The sequence below is a fragment of the Lactuca sativa genome, chromosome 5 (genome assembly GCF_002870075.4).
Source record: "Lactuca sativa cultivar Salinas chromosome 5, Lsat_Salinas_v11, whole genome shotgun sequence".
NCBI classification, from domain to species: Eukaryota; Viridiplantae; Streptophyta; class Magnoliopsida; order Asterales; family Asteraceae; genus Lactuca; species Lactuca sativa.
In genome coordinates this window covers 301,657,517-301,675,338 of record NC_056627.2, presented here as the reverse complement: position 1 = coordinate 301,675,338, position 17,822 = coordinate 301,657,517, and the positions used below count along the sequence as shown (strand labels likewise).

General features: G+C 37.4%; 1 protein-coding gene across 1 annotated transcript; it reads left to right on the top strand.

Annotated features, from left to right (window-relative positions):
• The first annotated feature begins 15,650 nt into the window (after positions 1-15,650).
• Positions 15,651-16,665, top strand: LOC111892589 (uncharacterized). Its single transcript, XM_023888641.1, has 2 exons — positions 15,651-16,203; positions 16,268-16,665. Exons 1-2 carry the CDS (start codon positions 15,651-15,653, stop codon positions 16,663-16,665), a joined length of 951 nt encoding a protein of 316 aa, XP_023744409.1.
• The last annotated feature ends 1,157 nt before the right edge of the window (positions 16,666-17,822 follow it).

Here is a 17,822-nt window from a genome sequence, read left to right as displayed (position 1 = left end):
AAGCTCTTTATCAGTGGATTTTGTTTTCTGATAATGCTTTTCAGGATTTTCTTCATAAACATCATCTTCATCATCCGTGTCATCTTCACCGATCTTCTTTTTCTTCTTGTCTCTTTTACTGACCAAAGATTCATTATCCTTCGGTTCAACAATTGGTTTCGGTTCAGGAGGAGGTTGAGTTTTCACTGACTTTTCTCTCCCTTGTTTCGGCTGGACACCAGTCATCGAAACACCCTCGATACGACTAAGGATGTTCAGTGCAGGTCTGAGTTTCTCAACCAAGCGCCTTTGGATGGTAATGGTGATGATGAGATCATGGGCATCAAGAAGGTGAAGCAAAATGGAGTGAACGTCGCCAACAGAGCTTCGAATAACCTCCCTTTCAGATTTCAAATCATTGAGTTCAGCTGTTGCAGTGCGAAGTTTGGGATTCTGCATCTTCAGCTGAGAGGTTCGTTTGTCCAGCTCATCCATAATGCGATTTTCCACAGCCAACTCTGCCTCCAGTTGAGTCAATCGATCATTAACATTATCATGCAGAGTGGCATTGGCTGCTTCGATTGCTTGACGAGCAGCTTCAAGATTGGATCTCTCAGCTTGAAGAGAACGCTGAAGATTATCAACCGAAGCATTCACAGTCTGAGAGTTCTTCTGAGCAGCCACCTGCAAAGAATCTAGAAAAAAATGAGCTTCAAAAATTAGTTTATCGACTTTTACGGTCGCTTCTTTGCATTCCTTTGTGGAAGCCTCAACAGCAAGGGAGGCCTTCTGGCATTGGGAAGTGGAGGCGTTTATAGCCTTAGCTATAGCAGTGAGGGAGGCATTATGTTCTTGGACAACAGAGGAGAACAATGCTTTGAGAGCAGCATTTGAATAAGCCCCAGAGGAAGAGGAGGAAAGCAGTTGATCAAGTTTGTCGTTGACTGCTTTGAGATGTCGCTTGGTGACAGGTGGATCTTTGTCTTCATCACTTTGTACATGGTAAGGACTGAAATAAGTGGAATCAAATTCCAAGTCCTCACCGCCTAGAACTGGGGTGGTGTCAATGGATGGGGTAGGTGATAAGGGTTTTATAGTGGTGGGAGGTTCGGTTGTTACTGGTGGTTCGGTTGTAATAGGTGGGGTGGGAGCTGTAGAATGATACGTTGTAGTAGTGGTGGTAGTTGTAGGGTTTGTGAAGATTGGAGCAGGGATGGGAATAGTGGTTGATGGTAGAGAGGTGGGGATAGGAAAAACTGGAGGGATTGAGATTGGTACAAAAACGGGTGGAGGCGAAGGGGGTTGGGAGCGAACAGGTATTTCTAGGTTAGGTGAGCGAGGCGAGGTATCACCACGACCCGATGCCTCATCGTCAGAGCTTTCGCTTTCAGATTCTAAAGGAGGAGCAGATTTGTGTTTAGGAAGAACATACTCTGAGTCTAAATCGCTTGAAGATTGGAGTATGAGTCTCCGAGCGGGCTTCTTCTGCTTCTTCGGTTGAGGCTGTGACGGAGCAGCCTTGTCTGACTTTCGCTTCTTAGGGGTTTGCCCCTTGGTTGGTTTTGTAACCTTCATCTCCTTCTGTGACTTAGTTTTCTTTCCCCTCTTGCCTGGCTTGTCAGCCTCTTCAATGGAGCGAACCATGGCTGGCGTGAGTTCCCTTGATCCTGAAGAAGGAATCTTCCTGTATTGTTGTAGAACATTGCTTGCTGCAGACACACATGCAAGCATGGTGTCAGGGATGGATCCAATTAAGGAGTACTTGGTGGGATCAGTGACGATTATCTTGGTGGTGTGAAAGGTGGCGATGGAGGAGAGAAGAGAGTCCGTCATGATTGGAATGTGAACACGATCCATTGCCCACTTAGTGATGATGGACCAGTACCTGCCACACGAGATCTCTGAGTGTCTTGAGGAAGAATACAAGCTTTGAACCAGTTGTTTCCAGATGATGGACCCATAGTCCAAATCTATCCCATGATATAGACCATAAAGCACAGTCATAAATGACTTTCTTGTTCCATATGAGCCGGCGCTTCACTCAGAGAGTCCTTTGAATAGTAGAGTGAAGAGGCCATTCCATTGAGGAGGAAGGCAGGACTTCTTGAACTTAGTAATGGTGGCTAGGGTTTCAGTGTACCCCATTTGAGAGAACATTGAGAACCGCTGACCAGTGGTGATCGATTCAGGGTTTACCAAAGTTGGTTCTTGAGAGAGACCAATTAGGGCATAGAAGCGGTTCTTGGAGATGGAAGTCTTCTCATTATGGATTTCAAAGTGAATCCTCTCAGCAACCTTGTCGTAGTAAGCAGTTGAATAGACGAGTGAGAGGTAGGACATGGGAACAATTTCAACTTTTGACAGAGCGTCGAAAAGAGGCGAGTATTTGAGACACTCGACAACATATAGCATGTAGGGTTCATAGATGAAAGGAGTAAGATCGATGATTAGGTTTTGGTGAGGTTTGATGGTGAGGAGGGTTTGGTGAACAGATGTGTCGTGAACTGAAGAGGAGTCTGCCATTGTTGAAGCTTTGAGAGGAAGAAGATGAACAGTAAGAGAAATCGCTCTTTGCCTTTGAGAGAGTATGTAAGTGATAAAAGGGTTAAGTGGAGCGGCCTGATCCTTTTATACGTACTAGTAGGAGAGTGAAAAATCCGGCTGATATCTTGGATTTATTTGAAACTGTGCCTGATGTGACGGAGTGAACAGTTGTCATACTCGATGATGACGCAGGAAAGAGGAATGTCGCGTCCTTTTTACACGCCATTCCAGAAATAGTGCTTTTTCAAATCGTCAAAACGATTGGATAACTGTTGACTCAGCTTTAACTTTATCCCAAACGTCACCCCATGTTTCACATGAACCGTCATTACCTTTTAACTTTATCGAGCATTGGAATACTTGAAGAAACGAAGTTGGAACAAGTCGAGCATCATTAAAAGAACCAAATTTTGGAAAATCAAAGATTTTCGTGTATAGAGTCTAAAAGATAAAGAAATAAAGCAAACATTTTATGGGTAGTGGTGATGTCTTGTTGAGACATAAAGCAATTGATTCTGGGCACGAATCTCTTCCTTCAAAGTCAAGAGAGACTTTAAAGATCTTGGGTGGTTTCCCATTAAATAACGATCAATAACTTGTTAAGAAGTATTGAAAGGCATCTTATTAATTAAAGCTTATAAAGGGTGGCTTTTGCTTCAATTCATTTCGATACTTGATATAAGACCGAAACTGAATGAAGTACTTGTGAGATCAATGTGATATGTTGAACAAGTAGGTAGGGAAGATATTTATTGACTGTTGGATAGGTGAGAAATCCAAAAAAAAATTAACTGGATCCTTGGGGAAGAAAAAATCTTAGTAATAGAAAATTTCAGAAGAATCACGCAAAATAAAAAGAGAGTTCATATAAAAACTATAATATAGTGATGTTGTACCATCAATTCATTAAAGGTGTTGAATTGTGGGTTTCACTCAGTACATAGTGACATGAAACTAAGATCATTAACACAAATTTTTGTGTAACCATAAACCTTAGTGGTAAATGCTGAGAGTCTCAAGGGTTACGTTGATGAAATGAAGTGAAATGAAGAAAATTGATATAGGTGGTATAAGAAACGAATGTACCTCAGCTATAAAAGAAGGACCAAGCAGAAAACTCTAAGCTCAATATGAGAAGAGTAAGGTAGCTCATGATTAGAGTGAATGTAATAGCCTAGATTGGGAAAACATGATTTGTATGTATCATGTTATTAAGGCTTCACTCAAAATCGAAAGAGGCTTTAGTCAACATGCAGCAGCATGCTTCTAGGGACACCTAAGAAGTTTTATAGAAGAGAGAATATACCTGTTGGAGCTTCACCACCGAAAAAATCTAATACAAAGAAAAATATTAGGATAAAATAAAATAAACGATATTTTTGTATTTTATGAAACAATTTTTTTTTTGAGTTTGATAAAAAATAAATAAAAGACACATAAAAGAGTAGTAAAAAAAAATTTACAAATATACACCCAATATGCCTTGTGATGAAAAAGAAACGAATGAGTTCGGAACAACTGAACCCGAAATAGACCGAGCGTTCGGTTCATTTCGGTTCTTGGATGAACCGAACCCGAAATAGACCGAACCCTTGGTTCCTTTCGGTTCGCTCTATTTCGCTTCTTACCTTTATTGAAGCAGAGGCAATTTTGGTACAGATTCTGCTTCCATCATTCCTAGGCCTTGTCAAATTTTGTTGAAACTTGCTTCAGGCAAAGCCTTAGTGAATATATCTGCCAGTTGATCAGTCGTCCTTACGAAGTGAATTTCCACGTTGCCATCTTCCACGTGATCTTTAATGAAGTGATACCTCAGTGCTATGTGTTTAGTCTTTGACTGTTGCACTGGGCTGTGACAAATCCTAATTGCACTTTCAGAGTCGCAATATAGTGGGATTTTCTTCATATTCAGGTAATAATCTCGAAGCTGACTTTGTATCCATACAACCTGAGATGTGGATGAAGCGGCAACAATGTATTCAGCTTCTGTAGTGGAAAGTGAGACACAGGTTTGTTTCTTTGACTGCCAGCTGACCAATTTTCCATCGAGAAATTGGCATCCTCCAGTGGTGCTTTTGCGATGTAGTCCACAACCACCTAAGTCAGCATTTGAGAATGCTTGAACAAAGAACCCTGAGTTTGCTGGATATCATAGACCGAAAGAGGAGGTTCGCTTCAGATAGCAAAAAATATTCTTCACGGCTAGCATGTGAGGTTCGCATGGGTTAGCCTGGAATCTAGCACAGTAACAGACTGAGAACATGATGCCAGGTCTACTGGCTGTTAGATACATTAATGACCCAATCATTTGATGATAGAGCGTCATGTCTACAGCTGGATTCTTCAACGATGGTGTAAGCTTTGTCCCAAAAGCCATTGGAACTTTCACTTTGGAGTCTCCCATCATGCCAAACTTAGCAAGCAGTGTCTTGGTGTAAGCCTCCTGATTGATAAAAATGCCTTCGGGTCCCTATCTAATGTTTAAGCCAAGGAAAAAGTTAATTGGACCCATTGAGCTCATCTCAAATTTAGTTTCCATCAACTTCCTGAATTCAGCTGTTAAGTTGGGATTTATAGAGCCGAAGATGATGTCATCAACATAAATTTGGACTATCATAAGGTGGTTACCCTCTCTCTTACGAAAGAAGGTTGGGTCAACTGAACCTTGTTTAAATTTAGACATTTTTAAGAATCGAGTGAGAGTTTCATACCATGCTCTAGGAGCCTGCTTTAGGCTATACACCGATTTGTCTAGGATGTAACAGTGATCTAGGTACTTCTCGTTCACGAAGCCAGGTGGTTGCTCAACATACACAGTTTCTTCAAGTTCTCCGTTGAGAAAGGCACACTTGACGTCCATCTGATAGACTTCAAAGTTTTTGTGGGCATCATAGGCATGAAAAATTCTAACTGACTCTGATCTTGAAACTGGGGCGAAGGTCTCTTCGTAATCAATACCTTGCTCTTGGCACTAGCCTTTCACAACCAACCGAGCTTTGTTACGAATCACGTTCCCCTCCTTATCCATCTTATTTCTGAAAACCCACTTGAGACCGACAACTAAAGCATCCTGTGGTGTTGGAATAAGATGCCAAACTTTGTTTCTTTCAAACTCATTTAACTCGTCTTGCATTGCTTGGACCCAGTCAGAATCGTCAAGAGCTGTATTAACAATCTTCGGCTCAACTTTGGAAACAAAAGAATTGAACATGCAAAATTCCACTTGAGAAAATAGTGCAGCTTGTTTCGCATTGATCTGTGATCGTGTTAAAACTTTTTCCTAAGATTCCCCAATAATTTGACTTTGAGGATGGTCTTTGGTCCATTTAACAAGTGGTGGGTAGTTAGGATCGCAAGAGGGATCCAATTCTGCATTGATCTCTTCTTCCAATTCAGATAAAGTATCATCATCATTGAAATGTGTACTCTCCCTCTCGAATGATGATAGGAGTTCAACATCTGGATTAGAGTGTTCCCCTTCGTTTGGACTTTCGGTTGAGCTGGATGACTGAGGTGTTGAATCCTCCCCTGGAACGAAGAACCTTGATCTTGTTGTAGAGACGGGCCCTCCCCCTGGATAGAAGGACGGTTATTGGAAGGTTCGCTTAAGACTGACCTCTCGGTTGCTTTAGGTTGATCAGCAGCCATCTTTTGTGCAGCATCATCAATGACTTGCTTGAGACTGTCAAATTTGTTGTCTTTCTCCTTTGATTCAGAATTGATTGCCGTTTGAGGCTCATCAAAGAGAAGCATATATTGCTCAAAAAGATTTGAAATAGAAGTTGTAACTTGACTGGTCTTTGGAAAGATTTCTTGTATTGCACCTTCGGTTGTCTTCATCTTCTTAACATAGCTATCGTCAAAAGTGACATAGTATGTTTCTTCAATCTTCTTAGAGCGCTTGTTTAGAACTCTATATGCCTTAGAGTGTAGAGAGTAACCTAAGAATATGCCTTCATCATCCTTAGCATCAAACTTGTTTCGATTTTCTTTAGAGTTGAAGATGAAGCATCTTGAACCGAACACAAAAAAAATTTCACATTCGGTTTGCGATTGTTTAAGATCTCGTAGGGAGTGATAGAGAATTGCTAGTTTAGATATGATATGTTCTGATTATAACAAGCAGCAGCAATTACATCAACCCAGAAATATAAAGACAGGGAAGCGAAGCATAACATCGTTCGAGCTGCTTCACACAGAGATCGGTTTCGCCTTTCAACGATTCCATTCTGCTATGGAGTATATGGAGCCGAGAAATTATGAGTCGTTGCCTTCTCAGCAAGAAAATTTTCAAAATCCTTGTTTTTGAATTCCAAGCCATTGTCACTTCTTACATTGCGAACGAATTTCCTCAGTTGGACCTCAACTTGCTTTATGAAGAGCTTGAGCTTAGGAGTAGCTTCTAATTTTTGCTTCAAGAAAAACACCCATGTGAACCGAGAGAAGTCGTCCACTATAACCAAAATATACTTGTTCCCACCAATACTTTCAGTGGAAGAAGGGCCACATAGATCAATGTGCAATAGCTCCAGTGGTTCAATCGCCTTATTATTGATAATAGAAGGGTGGCCTTGTCTACTCTACTTTCCTATTTCACAGGCTACGCATAAATGTTCTTTTTCAAATTTAAGAACTGGAAGACCTCGAACATGATCTCCCAAAACAAGCTTGTTGATATCCTTGAAGTTAAGATGAGACAGTCTTCGATGCCATAACCAGCTTTCGTCTGAGTGAGCCTTCGTTAGTAAGCAAATTGCCGGTTTCCCCCGAATTGGATTGAGGTTTAATGGGTACATTTCCCCCTTTTGCTTCGATTTCAATAGAATGTTATTGGACTTCTTCTCGACTATCTCTGAGCCTTCATCGTCAAACGATACCTTCAATCCGGTCGCAACCACCAGCTGTGATACACTGATAAGGTTGTGCTGCAATCCTTCAACGTATGCGACCTTTCTTATAGAGAAATCACCATTCATAATCATGTCGTAGCCTTTGATAGTCCCAAACGAGTTTTGGCCATATTTCACGATTCCACCATCCTTGAGAGACCGAAACTCTCTCAGCTCTTCCTTTCGTCCTGTCATGTGACGCGAGCAGCCACTATCAATATACCATTCTTCAACAAACTGCTCGTCACGAATAACCTGCAAAATATTAAACAGATTTAGGAACCCAAAGTTTCTTGCGTCCTTGTGAGCCTTTTACAAGACAGGGAATGGTAAGAGAAATATCAACCAAATAAGTTCTTTTAATTAAAGTATTTTCATCTTTTCTTTTTATTGTGAAAACTTTAATTTTGTTTGACTTAGATTCAGTAGGCGTAGGATTTGAGGTGTTGACGTCTGCATTCTTTTGGATCTCTTTTGGACGTCTGTCATCTTCTGGAAAGAGCTTTCCTTTCCCCTTTAAATCTTTTTAAGGATAAGAATTAGAATGAGAAGAGTTGGGTTTAGAAGTGACATTGGATCTTCTGTTCGTCTGATTGAACTTGTAGGGTTGAGGACCGAAACTGCTCTTTCGGTTGATATTGGGTTGAGGACCGAAATCGTTCTTTCGGTTACTGTTGGGTTGAGGACCAAAATCTTTCTTTCGGTTGCTGACTCTGTGAGGACCGAAGCTATCCTTTCGGTTTTTAGTTTGCGTCGGACTAAAACCTTCCTTTCGGTTCCTTATCTGCTGTGGACTGAAACTATCCTTTCGGTCACTTCTTGATTCCTCTCGAGACTTATGCGTCCTTTCGTACCTGACATAATGAGGGGTTTGAGATCTCCAAAACTGTTTTCTTTCTGAGAGATTCTTCTTGTATCTCAGATTTCGTTGGTGTTTTCGATCTGCCACCTGTTTTGGATTGTTGTGGATGTTAGCCTTTTTCTTCAGAACACGAGCATTGCTTTTGCTCTTGGACGAAGTGGTTTCACTAATAGTGAGTGCTGGTTCGCCCAAATACGTTTTGGTGCCACGAGTACTTGGTACATCATATTTTGTAGGCTCATTTAGTGGTTCGGGCACATACCTTCCCTTCACTCTCCATGAGGTTTTCTGAGATAGGCCTTTTGTCTCATCAACATTGTCTATTGGTGCTGACCAGAAGAATTCATTACATCCAACAACATTGTCTTCTTACACCATAGCAGTTAGTTCTGCTGTTTGTTGAGGAGTGACTCCTTGAACTGTGTAGACCTGATTGGGAGTAGTCTGAAACTTTTGATACACTACGACCTTTGCCTTGAGAATTTTGGTCTTGTCTGTTGACGACCGAGCGAACTCAACGGAATTTTCAGAAATGAGATTTTTGCAAGTTTCAGGTTCGCTTTTGACAAATTCTGAGCAGTCCACCACATCATCTACAGAGATTTCACTAAGACCATCGTCCTCATTAAATTCAGATGCATTTTCAACATCAATTTTATTTTCTGAACTTAATTTGGCATTCAATGAGTCAAATTTCTATACAGTTTCGGTTCTTAATTTCAATTTTTCATTCTCATCTAACATATTTTTGAGCATGTCCTTATGGTCTTTGGACTTTATATAGGACTCAATTTTGTCAAGACGAATTTTGTATGTAGGTGAGACCTCATCAGAAGATACAACGTTTTCACAGTTGTAAGCTTCGACATCGACTTCATCCTCCTTTAACTCAAGGAAGGGTGAAATCATGCGATGTATCTTCTTTCCTATTTCACAGTCGAGATGCAACTGAGTGATATTAAAATAAATTCTTTTAGCAATCAAACAAAAAACATTTCGCTGTTTTAAAAGTTTAAGATTGTCTCGTTGCAAATAAATAGATTCATCCTTAGATCTAATCAACTCCTTCTCCTTCTGCTCAATCCACATCCTCCTTTCCTCACTCTTTGATGATATCCTGCTAATTTGATCAGTCAGGTTAGAGTTTGTGACACGGTTTTGGGTAAGACTGCTACTTATACTAGAAAATTTAGATTTTAACCTATTCAGTTCGTTTTCATAGTTAGTAACAGGTATTTTCAGAGAAGTGAGAATATTTTGTACCTTCTTGATCAACTCATCACATTTGTTGATCTGCGCACTGACATGTTTTGCAGCATAACACCTATCCTCTCGCTCCTTCTCATCTTTTAGCCCACCGTCAGTAGTATATCCTCTCATTTGAGATACTCCTTTGGTCACCATCAAACACCTTCCTGCTGCAGGTTCTTTTTTCACAAGCATCACCTTGCAATGAGTGGGTTTTCTTACTTCTTCGTCCTTTGAATCCGTGGACCACACTTCTACTCCACCAAATTCGTCACTGATACTTGTATCCTATACAATCAAAGCATTCATGGTTTTATTATTAGCAGCTGATTTTCTTTTCTTGATTTCCTCCAACCATCTCAGGAGGCTCGCTTCCTCATCTTCCTCGTCTATCTTTTCTGACTGTTTCTTCAACATATAATCCTTAGCGAAATGGTTTTTCCCTCCACAATAGTGACAATCAAATCCTGAGTCACCACTGGACTTCGCCTCTTTCTTGGATTCTTCTGACTTCGAACCTATCTTCGGTTCCTCCTTCACCTTTTTAGAACTGTAACTTCCCTGCCAGTTTCGGTTCTTATTGGTTGTGAACTTTCTTTTGATGAATTTCCTAGGATTGGATACGATCAGGGCATACTCTTTACCGGTTAGATCATAGTCAGCAAGATCCAATTCTTCTTCTTCTTCAACATAACTTTTTCCTTTAGAAACTAGGGCTAATGAACCCAAACTAGAAACCACGTTCGTTTCCTTAGACAGTGCACTTTCATGGGATTTCAAAATTCCCACCAGTTTCGCTAGAGAATACGATTTAAACTATTCATGTGCTTTAACAGTGGAAACTACAGCCATTCATTCAGGTCTTAGATCATTCATGAATGTAACCTTTTGTTCAATAACCTTCCTTTCGATCCCATGCTTTATCATCTTACTTAAAAGATGATTAAAGCGATCAAAAGTGTGAATAAGTTTCTCTTCGGGCTTCTGTTTGAAGTCCCCAAATTCAGAAAGCAACAGAGTTTGTATCGAATGTTCCAGATCTTCCTCAGTGGAATACAATTCTTTCAGCCTGTCCCATATCTCTTTAGTTGTAGCGCAAGAGCTCACCAAACGAAATGTATCTGACTGCAGAGCAAACCTAATCATTCTTAAGGCCTTGATGTTGCATTGAAACTTCTCCTTCTCGTCATGAGGAATATCTTTCACATCATTCACAAGCTAATTGTACTCCTTTTGAGTTTTGACAATCTTTGAGGTGCTTGAGTGAGCGAATGGGCCAATAGTGATAGCTTCCCAGATCAAGTACCCATTATCTTCTGAGCCGATTACATAATCTTCAAAGTGATGCGTCCGAACTTCATAATCCTGTGTATATAAGATTGGAATCCTTGTCGTTGAACCAATGTTGTTGGAGATGTTGATTGGATTGGTTTGAGAATCATCCATGGACATCGTGATGACGTTTCCGTAGAAGGAATTGGATTATAAGTACTAGGCAAGAAATCCAATCTTCCGAGAGTTCGATCCGCTCTAGTGAAGAAATTTTTCGAAAGCTAAAGAGTAAATTACAACTTCATGAGTACTATTTGGAGAAAAAAGGAAGTCCTTGCTATGAAAAAAGAGTATCCTTATGAGTTTCCGATGTGGGAAGAAGATGAGTAGTATTTTAATAATTTGCTTGTTTGTTGAAGTAATCTTAAGGTAAAATATATGTCTATGTATGTCTTTTATTTGTAATTTTTAGGTAATATATATGTATCTTTGCTTTTTATTAGTGGTTGGTTAGGGAAAAAAATCTGTAAGAGTATTTGGTTTACCTATGTTTAGTTATCTAATTATGTTAATGTCAAACTAGATATGTATGATGTGTTTAATGTCAAGTAATTGTATTTTAATGAGTAATTTATTTCCAACAGTAAACTAGATACCTATGATGTGTTTTAATGTCAAATAATTTATTTCACAGAATAGTCTGTCTATATGCACCCTTTAAGATTCTTTAATTGTTTATATAACAATTCTGCCATATCACATTAGTTTGTATCATAAAACATAGATCCTATTTTACCACTAACATGCAACACCCAACAAGAAGGCATTCTGATACCTGCTTGGATTACCATCATAGAAGAAGCTTATCCGCAAGGACCCCCACAATGTCGTATTGGTTCTTTTTAGAGTCGCATCTTTCACTTGTTTCATTATGAAATGGGTCGACGTTATTACCGGACCAAAAAAAATGTAAAATTAAAAATGTTACAAGTGAAACGACATGTGAAGCACTTTCATAGAATTCATAGCAAGATCAAAAATGCACGTCCGGATGAGGAAGAACAAACAATTTTACTGGCGGCTATGGAGCTATTTCGTTTGGAATCTAACGGTAGAGAGTTTGTCCATGTTGATTCTTGGAATGTTATGAAGAATCTACCGTATTTTTAAGTATATTCCAATCATGAATGAAATTTGTTTTGTAGATTAATTTCTATGGTAGGGAGCTTATATATGTTAGAACTTCCCTTTCTGAAGCCTAATTTCTATCTAAAGAAATAAGTATTTGATATTCTAGAAATCATGTTTGTTTTATCTATTACTCAACGCACTGTTTATGTCTGCTAAACGAAATCAGAAAAAAGAACAGATTACAAGTTGTACACCATAATATTAAAAGATAGCACAACAAGTTACCATAGATGGAAACACAAACCATTACAAATAATAACATACATTACATTATGAAATGGGTCGAGGTTATTACCGAAAAAAAGGATGTAAAACTAAAAATGTTACAAGTCAAACGACATGTCTGCTAATTTTAACAATTTAATTTGTAAACAATATGTGTTCTACAGTTAAGCGAAATAAAAAAAAATATTACAACTTGTACAAAACAATATGAAAAGGATAGCACAACAAGTTACCATAGATGGAAACATAAACCATTACAAACAATAACATACCTTACATTTTACATTTTACAACTTGTAAACAACAACACAAAAAAAGAAAATCCAACTACAAAGTAATGCTATCTTCAAGTGCAGTATTTTACTTTGTAGCTTCTTCTTCGATCGAGCTAAGTTAGAAATTATCAACGAATTATTGTCTTTTGCATCATCCACCCAACAAATAAACCCAGACTGCGGTGGTTGATAAATGAATATAAAAAAAAATATGTATATTGTGTAAATATTCACTAAAAAAATTATAATATAAATAATTATTGGACAAAAAAAATACATCTTTAGGATAAGCATAAAATAAACGTCCAGGGTTGTTGGTTGTTCTTGAGGTCCTTATAATACCTTCAGCCCCACAATTGCATATTGTCATTTCTTTGGTTTATGAGAAGTAAATGTTTGTTAGTGTTGACAAGTAAATATGTCTTCAATTATATACTGCCATTAGTATACTATTTTATTGGTATTGACTACTGTCTACTAGCATTTGACTACTAGTTTATGTCTTGTCTTATTATACAGTGAATTTCAGACATATGATTGTAAATTGAGTACTGTGTTATAGGTAGTGACTACTGTCTACTAACATTTGACTACTAGTTTATGTTTTGTCTTATCGTACAGTGAATTTCAGACATATGATTGTAATTTGAGTACTGTGTTATAGGTATTGACTACTGTCTACTAGCATTTGACTACTAGTTTATGTGTTGTCTTATCGTACAGTGAATTCCAGACATATGATTGTAATTTGATTACTATTTTATAAGTATTGAATACTGTCTACTAGCATTTGACTACTAATTTATGTGTTGTCTTATCGTACAGTGAGTTTTGGACATATGATTGTAATTACCCCTGCATTCAATTTGAAATTAAATCCATTTTTAGTGGACACCTTATTCATTGAACATACCAATTGGCAAAATGAGTGGATTCAATGAGGTATACAAAAAAAGTTTTTCGAACCTACCAATATTCTTTCATAAACTTGAAAGAACAAATCGTAACTCTTTCACAATCATTAAGAAAGATATGAGAGATCGGTTTCAATTTTGTTTTTTCGTGTTGGGATGCGTGGTATGACCTTCTCTATACTAAGTTATTATTTATTTCAAGTTCATATTTGCCTAATGTTGGTATCATTTCTTACAAATTACTACCTTTCTCACATCCATGATACTAACAATATTTGTTGGTCATGTACCCCTTATTGGGGCCAACATAACAACAATGTATGTTGCTCTTGCTTTGGATGGGAATCATGAACCCCTGATCATAGCATTCGCTTTGGGAGGCATAGACTGTGATGAGGCTTGGATTTGGTTCATGACAAGGTTAAAAGAATGCTTAGGTGACACTATTGAAGTTGGTTTCATAAGCCATATGTCTAATTCCATAGACTACGCCATTCAGCGGGTATACCCATATTCATATCATGAGTACTGTTGTAAAAATATAGCCGATAAAGTTAGGACTTCCACATGAAGTACCGTTGTGGAACACTTGTTCTAGAAGACATGCAAAACTTATAGTTTGTCTGAATTTTATGTTTGTTTGAACAAATTAACAAATGAGGTTAATGAGAATGATCTTCGCTGGCTTGAAAATATTACAATTGCAAAATGGGCTTGAGCTTTTTTTTTCCTAAAGTCCGTTACAATGTGAAATATATCAGCATTCCGATTGGATTGAGTTGTCTAACAACAAACACGTACGAGTTACCAATAACGTCAATCATTGAAGTGGTCCACCAGTCGATACAAACAGTGTATGGCTATCGAGCTGCATTCGGAGGTAATAAATATTTGTTATTTAACTTTTACCTTAATATACCCCTATTTGATTGTAACTCAAATAATTTCACAGAGGGAATGCATGGTCATCTTACCCCTTATGCACAATGCGTGCTTGAAAGAAGAATGAACCAGTTTAATGGTTATGAGGTTACACATATTGGTAGTGACAAATTTGAAGTGCGTTTAAATTTAACCATACAAACGATACAAGTTGAACGTGGTATTTGTACTTGCGGCAAATGGAAAAAATGCGGCATACCCTGTGAACATGTTATAGAATCACTAAGAAGGCTTATAGTTGAAGAAATACAACAATTGGTAAATTATAAGTTGACTTATGCGGTGTATCGAAATGCATTCCAAACTGAGGCGGTTAATCCTATTCCAATCCTTTTGCAATGGGAAATGCCAGTTGAAAATATGGTCGTCTTACCACCATTTGCATGTTAGTAATATGTTAAGTTATCTTTAATATTAATGTTATGTTTATTTGTAATTCAAATTTCCTTCCAGTTTTTATGTTATCTTTATTATTATTATTGTTGTTATGTTTATTTGTAATTCAAATTTCCATTCAGTTTTATGTTATGTTTATTATTAATGTTATGTTTACTTGTAATTCTAATTTCATTTCAATTTTATGTTATATTTATTTGTAATTGTAATTTCATTTCAAGTCCGGATATTTTCAGACGAACAACTATGTACACAGAACGTAACCAACATATAAAACATGAAAATCAGACTTAACAACATACTTTTATGGTAAGGGGCTTACCACATGATTATAATTTGACTAATGTGTTACAGGCATTGACTACTGTCTACTAGCATTTGACTACTAGTTTACGTCTTGTCTTATGATACAGTGAATTTCAGACACATCATTGTAATTTGACTACTGTGCGACAGATATTGACTACTGTGTTATAGCCATTGACTACTGTTTACTAGCATTTGACTACTACTTTATTCCTTTTAATAGCTTTTGAAGTGATTTATGGAAAGAATTATCACTAAATTAGTGTTTAACTCGTCAACATTGAAGATGAGTTTCTCATACAATGACCATGAAGAAAGCTTTACCAACTTGCCTGTTTACCTCCTCAACATTCAGCGTACAAATCCCCATAGTTACACTTTCATCAAAATGATGTTTTGGATCGGTTTGAACTATGTTTTGTCGCTATTCGATGTGTGGTAATGTACTTTCGATTTGTTTATTTTTTGTGCTAAAAAGATTTAATTTAGTTTGAAAACTAATAAGTGTGTTGTACTAACTATGAAATAGATCAACGCATTCTTAGGATGCATGCTTCCGGTCATCTTCATAGGTAGTGTTCGTATTCGAGGAGAGTATCTTAATTCAATGTTCGTAGCAGTTGCTATGGATGGAAACAACAACACTACGCCAATAGCATTTGGTATCAGGGTGGCAAATAATGTTAACTCCTGCAATTGCTTCCTTATGAGGTTGAAGGATGCTATCAGAGAGGGTAGGGAAGTTGCGTTCATAAACAATATGGACGATACCATTTCTTCTTTTGTGGGTCAGGTATTCCCTGAGGCTTATCATGGTTATTCGTCTAAGAGTGTTTTGATTTACTGTCGCTTAAGAATTGGTCAAATCACAAATTTAGACTACTTGTTCTTCCGTGCATGCAAAGCATATACCACACAAGATTTTGAAAAATCATTTTCTAAGTTAAGTCATGCTGCACGTGAGGTTCTTGCCAACATCGGAAAAACAAAATGGGCACAGGCCTATTTCCCGAATATACGTTGGAATGTACTAAACATTAATATTCCAGAATTCCTATTGGTGTTATCAGTTAGTCAACGGAACGTACCAATAATAACGCTAATTGATGCAATTGTTCAGTACATCCAACAGACGTTTGCAGAACGCAATGTCGTGGGAGGTAATTTAGAAAGTTATTATAAACCATTAAAATATCCATAATTGACTATCCTTTTACTTTTCAGGGATGTTGAACACCGTTTTCACCCCTTACACAGAGATGGTCCTTCACAGGAAGATGCAAAAGTCTCTACGATGGAAAGCAACTAAAATTCCACCTAAGATCCCATCTCCGTCCCCCTATAATATTTTCCATGTATTTTATCTACAAAGAACGTGTGTTGTAGATCTTAATCGACACACATGTTCTTGTGGGAAATGGCATAGTCTAGGTATATCATGTGGTCATGCTATTGCTGCATCACATTATACAAAAAACACGGAATCAACTGATATGGTTCAAATATATTATCTTGCTGATGTGTTTCGAACTACATACCAGACTAGAAATGTGAACGTTATTCCTCTTGCATCAGAATGGGAAATACTAGAGCCGTTGATGGTCGTTTTAATCCCTATGTAATCCTATTTTACTATTATTTGCTAATAGTTTTCTTTTTAAATCGATGTGGAGTAACCTGAGATTGTGGTTTTAATAAATGATGCAAGCGTATAATATTCAATGTGGAGTAACTTGAGATTATGGTAATGAACATTTCCATTTTACAAAACCATACTATTTATATTACATTTGGTGGTATAAATCAAATAATATTTACTAAACATTAGGGTAAAATTCAAAGAAATTACATTGCAACATTTACTCTTATTTAACAATTAATAGCATCTACAATATATGGTTATTGTAAAACTAAAACAATATATTTATGTAAGTTACACTACAATTTGACTATTCCTTCACATTATTGGACAATGGTTTCAAAAATTTTGACTACTAGTTTCTAGAGTGAATAATGTTTTGTTATTTCGAACAGTAAAATTGTCCTTTCAAACAGTACTTCTATGTTGGTCTCACCCTATTAATATGCAACTAACATACATCTTAAACGTGATACATTACAACATTCAAAAATCTAGAATGAATTCATCTGAGTTCGGTGTTTAGCATTGTGAAGAATAAGATTGCTATGTTTGTTCCGATAATAACGCAATTCTGGAAGGCCCAGATTTCCCACTCCCAGATAACATGCCTGACGAAATTTTCCAAGCTATGAAGGCCGCTGAAGAAGCCAACAAAAGGGACTCTCAAATTAGTCGCACACTCAACCAATGTGCAAACGACGTAGCAGATCAAGTAATTGAAAAAGAAAAATGGATTGCTGAAACTACAAAAAAAATCAAAGAGGCTAAGAAATGGATTCGAGAGGCAAATAGGGAGTTTAATATGTTTCAAGCTGAACGGGACCGTCTAACAATTGTTGTTAGAATTAGAGGGGATTTTATCGATCGTGAACAAAATTTGTATCCCAAACAGTTTCCTAATCTATGGAAACCAATTTAATTATGTTGTGTTTATTATGTCGCAACTTATGTTATTTTATTGTAAGCTAAAAATCACAACTTATGTTATTTTATGTCGTTTTTAACACCACCAAACATACTTTGGAAGGTAAAACCAATGATGTAACGATATCGAATTTGAAATCCAAATAATGTCCGACGAAGAACTATGTAAAAACAACATAACCAACATATAAAACATTAAAAATGGCAACTTAT

Bases quoted from the DNA above. Each gene is read 5' to 3' on its own strand.
- LOC111892589 (XM_023888641.1), top strand. From the start codon at position 15,651: ATGTTCGTAGCAGTTGCTATGGATGGAAACAACAACACTACGCCAATA. The intron at 16,204-16,267 runs GTAATTTAGAAA...TTTACTTTTCAG, and splicing joins AGAACGCAATGTCGTGGGAG to GGATGTTGAACACCGTTTTC.